The following is a 6,695-nucleotide window of genomic DNA, read 5'->3' on the forward strand; positions in this document are numbered from 1 at the left end:
CTAAGCTCTTTCTACCTTCATTGTATGGAAATCAAATCTTTTCCTTGTCATAGTTGTGCAATGAGGCTCATGAATCAAGTGGGTGCAATTTTGGTGCAACTTGGGTGCCTCTATGTTGAACTAAATTTACTAAATTGTATGTTCTAGACCACCTTGAAGACTAAAAGGAGATCCCCATAGACTTGGTTGGTACCTCAGAAACAAAGCCAAATCAATCACTTTGTTGAAAGTCGTAGAAGATCAGTTGCTTGGCATTACAGCAAAATCCTTTTATGAATACCCCACCACTCGTTGAAGTGAAGAAGAACTTAGTGCTTCCATTCCACTTATTTGATTTTAGTAAATACCTACCTTCAAATAGATAAGAATATATTGAGAACGTGAATATATTTTTTTGCTTTCATGTTTTAGTTTTTATTGAGCTATTTATAATGCAACTTTATTATAAAGTAAGCTTGACTTTTGGTAAATAAATGACACACCCTTCTTTTCGCGAAAGGGTCATTCTGAGAAGTTTCATCCAACATGTGGATGTGAACCATTGGTGGGTTGTTTCTAGTAGTGAGCGGGAAGTTTCCTATGAATCAAGTCAACGATGATCAGATATGGAAATATAACCAAATAAAAAAGATAATTAATGTCTCTTAATACAGGCCCTTCTTTCGGGTCCCAACTCATGCCACCCCAAAAGCTCAACCGTCGAAATATTATAACAGGAACAAAGCCACGACGCAGTAACTCCTATTCACAAATACGAAATTCAAAACAGTTCAACGCATAATTCTCACCACTTTATGAAAATTACACATCTATAATTGCTTGCACACTCCATAGAATCTCAGATTTTCCTTCACAGTCCCTCTTTTATTTTCCTCACCACCTTCAAAGCAACACCCAAAAAAAAAAAAAAAAAAAAAACATTGGAAGTGTGCAAAGATTGTTAACCCTAAACCCTAACTTCATGATGTAATAAATCTACAAACCCATAAACAAATTCGCAACACTCAGAAGAAAAAGTGTTGCTTTCACATATTCTAATTCTATGCACACGCATTTATATATAATACACACACATACATACAATAACAAACATAAATTGCAATCCTTATGATAAATAAACGTACACACACAATAACAACGAGAATATTAATGAGAAGAAGAGTGAGGAGCGAGGAAGAATGCGTAATCAAGTTGCGTGAGAATCGAATGATGCTTCGGGGGAATCGCTCTTCTCGGCTATCAGTTACCGCAGTGCGGCGTTGCTCGCATGGGTGCAGAATCATGGTGGCAACGTGGGGGGGCGGGCCTCGGTGCACAGACCCCATCGAAAGCATGCACCCTGTCGCCTGCTTCCTGGCTTGCTTGTTGGCATGGCCTTGCGCAGAGAATCACCCCGTTGGCTGTTTGCTTGCGTATGACAAATTCGACGAGTAGCGGCATGGAATCTACTGCAACGGCTTTGATAGAGTGAGATTCTGAAACCGGTTTGTTTCGGGGAAGCGATAAGGCGAGCGATCGGGAGTTGTGACCCACGAGCAATCAGGCGTCGACAGTTGATACTGGACACCAGCATTCAATAAGAGGGGGCTGAGAAGTGTCTGTGCCCCCCCTCAATTGTTGTCGCAGGCAGGGGCTGATCCACCCAGCTCCGCCTTGTATGCGCAATTCATTCCCATCTCAGTGATTGTATAACCACCTGTCCACCCTGGCCTGACAATACCGCTCGCCACTACCACCACCACCACAGGCTTCTTCTCTCGTCCATTGTTTCTGTTTGTCTTGAGTGGGGAAGTCTGAAAAAGGTGAATAAAACTACTGAGGAGTTTTAAGGCTGGAAGGAATCCATGCATCAGCTCGATTAGGGTTCGAAGGGTGGAGAGTTAATTGGCGTTGGAGGGAGATGGAAAGTGTGATCGATCGATCAATCGGTCGGGAGCTTAAACCTCTGGTGTAGATTTTACTGGACCCGATCACGAGCTCACGAGGGAGAATTTGTGTGGGTTTGTAAAAATGTGTCATTACGGCAAAGGTGAAAAAGCAAGGCGGCATCATATTCTTGGTTGGGGTCATAATTCGAAAGGTAATCGTTCGTGTCTGAGGTACATCAATGCAATACAGAGGTTGCATTTGATCTTACCTGGATGTGAACCCTTTTTTGATAATGACACGGTAAACTCTGCGCAGAACGGGGCTCGGAAAGCAGAACTGGTGAAGAAGGCCGTAGTAAAAGAATGATACCACCCTGAGCAATTATCTACAGACATTGTGAGGCCCTCGAAGCCTCCACAACTATTTTTTACGGCGAAGACGACGCCAAATTTTGTTATTAGGTCCCGAACCGATTGACTGCACATATTGGTGAAAATTGGATGGTTGTGCACTAAAATCTGCCACATCTCTGCGTAAATCAGGACAGCATTACATCCTCCTCGCCATGTGTCGTGCCCTGAGTAACCTCCGATTTTATTCAATTAACAAGTGAAGCTGTCGGACGCCACAAATAGCTACAATGGCAGTAAAAAGTCTATTTCCATCTCCCTCATGCAATCCATCGATGGCTCTCCTTCAGTCGAGTGCTCTGCATCGCTTCCAACCATGGAAACCAACGCCCTCAAAAATAACCTAAGTGGGAAGTTGCGCAAACCATGTTCAAAATGCCAAGGAGACCAAGATTGCAAAATAATGCAGTTGAAAGAAAACGATAGAAGTGAGTGTTCAGAATTAGCCTCGCGGAGTGGATGGAAGGCTGCCATTCTGACACAAAGGTTTCTGTCGCTCAGGGATCCCGTCCTGGATTATATCACCAGGCTGGAGCCCAAAGTCGGGATTCCATTTCGGTATTGTCTCTTTGTTCCTGCTAGGCCTCTCAGTCGGGGTGGTGTCAGAGCCATACACGCCTGTCTTGTACGCTTTGAAGAGTTGGGTATATCTTGCAGAAGACGTACTGATTGAGGTTGAGCTTTCGATGCTGGATTCAAGCGAATGCGGAGGCAGTGTTCTGGCACAGACAGCTGGGTTAGAGGTTATTAGAAGCAACCAGCGACTTGAGTCAGAGATTTAGAAGAGCATCTGCGTCTTCCATGGTGTCGTTCGGGCGCGGCGACGGTGGTTGTGTGTGTGTTGACGGATGTTGTGTACGACATACGGCGTGAGGAGGCTCGGCTTTGAAGTGCTGGAAAGTTTGTAGAGTTCGCAGTTGGATCACGGGGGTGGAGGAGCATTTGGTATGGTGAATTGGAGGGCAGTCGTTGTGTCGGGGTAATCTCATGGTAGAGTTTGAGGTTGTGTGTTGGTGGCTACGAGCTATAGGCATTGGATGCTTCGAATAGTGGGGTGAGGACTCTTACTAGGGTAGTATCAGCATTCAGTTTGGTTGGATATTGCGGGGCGCATCTGAGGATTGCGACAACAATTTTCTTGTAATTCTCATTGCGAAGGAGGATCGTCTCAAGTAGATTTGAGAGCATTCCAAGTTTGCGAGATTTTGTGGAGATGTCCATGCGCCAAAGGGCCACACAGTGCTTGGGGAAGCTCCCCGACAAGCCGCGTAGCCGTGCTTCCAATCCCACGAGCCCACTATGGCCTGGTCATCATGTTCGGTCGCACGAGTTAGAACTGATCGAGCCCAGTAGCCCTGTTGCGTCTGTTACCTCTGAGAGGCTCTTCCGATCGAGAGAGACAGTGAAGGCTTGGCTGGAAGCAAGCCCCAAATCCGTTCTTGACAATCATCTCGTTGACGAGATTTCGGGTTCTTCATTTGAATCCCACGACTCCTCTCCTGCTAGTTCGGAGTACCGTGGCTGCTCCAATCGATTCGGCTGTTCCAGCTCGAGGACTAACCGGCTTAGGGTAAGCTTCTTAGAATCCCTCTTTCGTGTTTAAGTTTTTGCAAAGTAGGAGGCTGTTCCTCTGAGTTCCGAATTGGGGGCGCCAGGCTTGGACTCCCTGTTTCAGACGTTTCTAGGAGTTCTGTATCCGAGAAATGCTGGAGAGTTAAATAAATATGGTGAATGCCCATGTGTCGCTGTTGCAGGCAAGGGCTATTTCTCCTCCGAAGTGTCCAGCAAACATTAACTCTGAAGATGTTTCGAGGATTGATACCGGACGTTGCGGCGGCAGCAACTTCCTTGTGCACGTTTTCAAGGATGCACAACGTACACGTTTACTTCTTTTCCTTTTTTTCAGTTTTGAAAATCTCTTCCCTTTCGTGAGGCCATGTGGTGAAAATGGCATGCTCGACATGTATTTAGCACCCACTGATATTGTGGTACCGTTCTGTAGATTTTGAGACACCGTCGCCATCTGCATTCCAATACGCGGGAGCTTTTAGGGATGATCACCTTCGAGGTTTTGCCCCAGAGGAATGCGGCTCTCCCGGAAGCGAATTTAGCTTGACTTCTGAATGGCACAACATGGTGGCAGCTGGAACTGCCGCAGGCATGAGCACACGCGGTTCGACCTCGAATAGTTCGGACTTCGACACGCATGGAGGTTTGCGTAGATCCCGGCTCAACCTGGGTTCATCTGATTATGTGGTTCGTACAAATCCGCGAGTGTCAAGGAGCGCATGCCGAACTCAATCTATGGAACTCCCACGATTAGCTCGTTTTAGTGAACTTTCGACAGGCCGCCAGTTCGAAGGTGACACTCACCCAGCACAAATTAAGACTGTCGGACACAGTGCCCCGCTTAAAAGGACATATTCGCGACAGCCATCTGGAGATAATGGTAAAGCTCTTAACCGTGCTACGAGATATTGATTTGATATTGCTTGATGATACTTTTTTGCAGCGTTTACTGATTGTTGGACATGGGTGGTTGGAATTCTTCAGATGTAACTGATCTTCAAAGATTATCAAGAGGAAACTCAGAGTGCTCCGCTTCCATGCGGGAAGCATTTGCGCACGTTTCTAAGCAGAAAGCTCTCAGCCCCACTGACTTGAAGTACGCCAATCGGTGCGTTTGACTTATTGGTTCTTACAGAAAGATTTCAAATTGGGATTCTGGAACGATTGTCGTTCGTTTTGGCTCTGAAGGCTTTGAAAATATTCTCCTAACTTTTCTGTTTTGGTACCAGATATGAGAGGGAAGTAAGGGAACACAAGTCCTGGGAAGAGCAACAACGGACTAAAGCCGCTTCTGCGCTGAGGCAAATCGAGGTTTGTGTACCTCTTGCACAGCTGTAGATTGTGTTCACTGACTCCTTGTTTGTCAATTCGTTTCGAAGCACCCCTAGTTAGTTTTCTCATGCCAATACTTGTGATTTATCTTCTTTTTATTTTATTTTATTTTATTTATGTATCTTGTCACAGTTGAAGCTGGAGCTCAAGCGTGCACGCTTAATCGAGAAGATGCAGAACGAGGTAGCCGTGGCGCGACGGAAGGCAGAGGAGAAGAAGGCCATAGCTGAGGCGAAACGTGCTGATAAAGCAGCGAGAGCAGCAATGGATGTAAAGATCATGAGACGGCCCGTCAAAAATCCTCGTGGTTGTCTTTTCCTCGGTTGATACTCAAAGCGAACTCTCCACCTCGACCACATCCTTCAAAAGTATCCTTCAACTCAACTCTACTCAACTCTCAACAATTACCATTCCGATTTCACAGCCCCGCTTCCTCTTAGTGGAAGATTGATTATTTTTCAGTGACGTGATGTTTTCACGGTTGTACAATGTGCAAGCTCCATCACATACACCCGGGGACGACGGTCTTCAGAGGTGTTCAGATCTCATCATTCATAATCCTGGTCCGCACTGTGACAGGAATTTGTACAATAAAACAGATGACACTTGTATTAGAATATATCACTGTTCAAGGCTTATATCACTATTCATGGCGAATTAATCGCCACTCCGCTTCTCAGGTCAAAATCTTGGCTGTAGATCGACTTACTATTCAAGGTTTGCTAATCTATTCACGCTAGGGGCTGAGAAGCATTTTTCTCGAGAGAATGATCAATAGTCTAGCAGTAATTATTCGTGGCTACCAATTGTTTCTTCCAATTCATACTTCGGATTCTACCAACAATAAATTACGCACGGAAGATGTGCTTGACTTATTTCCCTGTCTCGTTTATTTGTGCTTGGAGATGATATGCTTTCCTGTCTGATGAGACTGATTCTTCCACCCTTCTGAGCCAAAAATGTGCTTAGGATTCGGCGCTGCTTGCCACACATCCTTCCGTATGTCCATCATTGTTTATTTCTCGTTTTCTCATGCAAGTGAAGACAGACATCGTGTAATAAACAATGCTGGTCAAACTTGAACTTGATAATCTTGAATCCGGTGCACGATGCGCTCATTGCTATTGCCCATTCGAGACGAGAGAGTTATCAACCAGTGGCCTGTCGTACCCCTACAACTGATAATCGAGTGAAACCAGAAATGCCAACCAGTCTTGAAGTGGTGAGCAAGCCTCCAAAAAGCGGCGACGCCTCGAAGATTGTGTATGGGCTGGAAGCCTCAACAGCACTATTCCCTGCAATCATATCACCACGTTCTTTACACGCTCTTGCAAGCCTGGCTTTTTGTAACACCGATGTTCAGCGTTTAGGACGTCTCGACTTTCTACAAGTCACCCACCAACGAAAACTCGTGTTCTCCCCTTTGCACTGACAGCTTCCTCCAAACACGGTTCCCGGCTGGGCGACAAATCCAGCTGCCGAGATTTTTTTTTCTCTATGCTCTCCTTTACTCCT

The 6,695-nt window shown here is 45.6% G+C and overlaps 1 protein-coding gene across 1 annotated transcript; it reads left to right on the forward strand.

The window, feature by feature from the left end:
- Positions 1-2,722: 2,722 nt before the first annotated feature.
- LOC112278176 (uncharacterized) lies at positions 2,723-6,055 on the forward strand. The gene is made up of 6 exons (XM_024511350.3): positions 2,723-3,849; positions 4,034-4,154; positions 4,282-4,728; positions 4,833-4,956; positions 5,078-5,159; positions 5,313-6,055. The coding sequence occupies exons 1-6, from the start codon at positions 3,493-3,495 to the stop codon at positions 5,505-5,507; spliced, it is 1,326 nt and encodes a 441-aa protein (XP_024367118.1). The 5' UTR covers positions 2,723-3,492; the 3' UTR covers positions 5,508-6,055.
- The last annotated feature ends 640 nt before the right edge of the window (positions 6,056-6,695 follow it).

The sequence above is a fragment of the Physcomitrium patens genome, chromosome 26 (assembly GCF_059467195.1).
Source record: "Physcomitrium patens ecotype Gransden chromosome 26, ASM5946719v1, whole genome shotgun sequence".
Lineage (NCBI taxonomy): Eukaryota > Viridiplantae > Streptophyta > Bryopsida > Funariales > Funariaceae > Physcomitrium > Physcomitrium patens.

Bases quoted from the DNA above. Each gene is read 5' to 3' on its own strand.
- LOC112278176 (XM_024511350.3), top strand. From the start codon at position 3,493: ATGTCCATGCGCCAAAGGGCCACACAGTGCTTGGGGAAGCTCCCCGAC. The intron at 4,155-4,281 runs GTACACGTTTAC...ACCGTTCTGTAG, and splicing joins CGTTTTCAAGGATGCACAAC to ATTTTGAGACACCGTCGCCA. The intron at 4,729-4,832 runs GTAAAGCTCTTA...GGAATTCTTCAG, and splicing joins ACAGCCATCTGGAGATAATG to ATGTAACTGATCTTCAAAGA.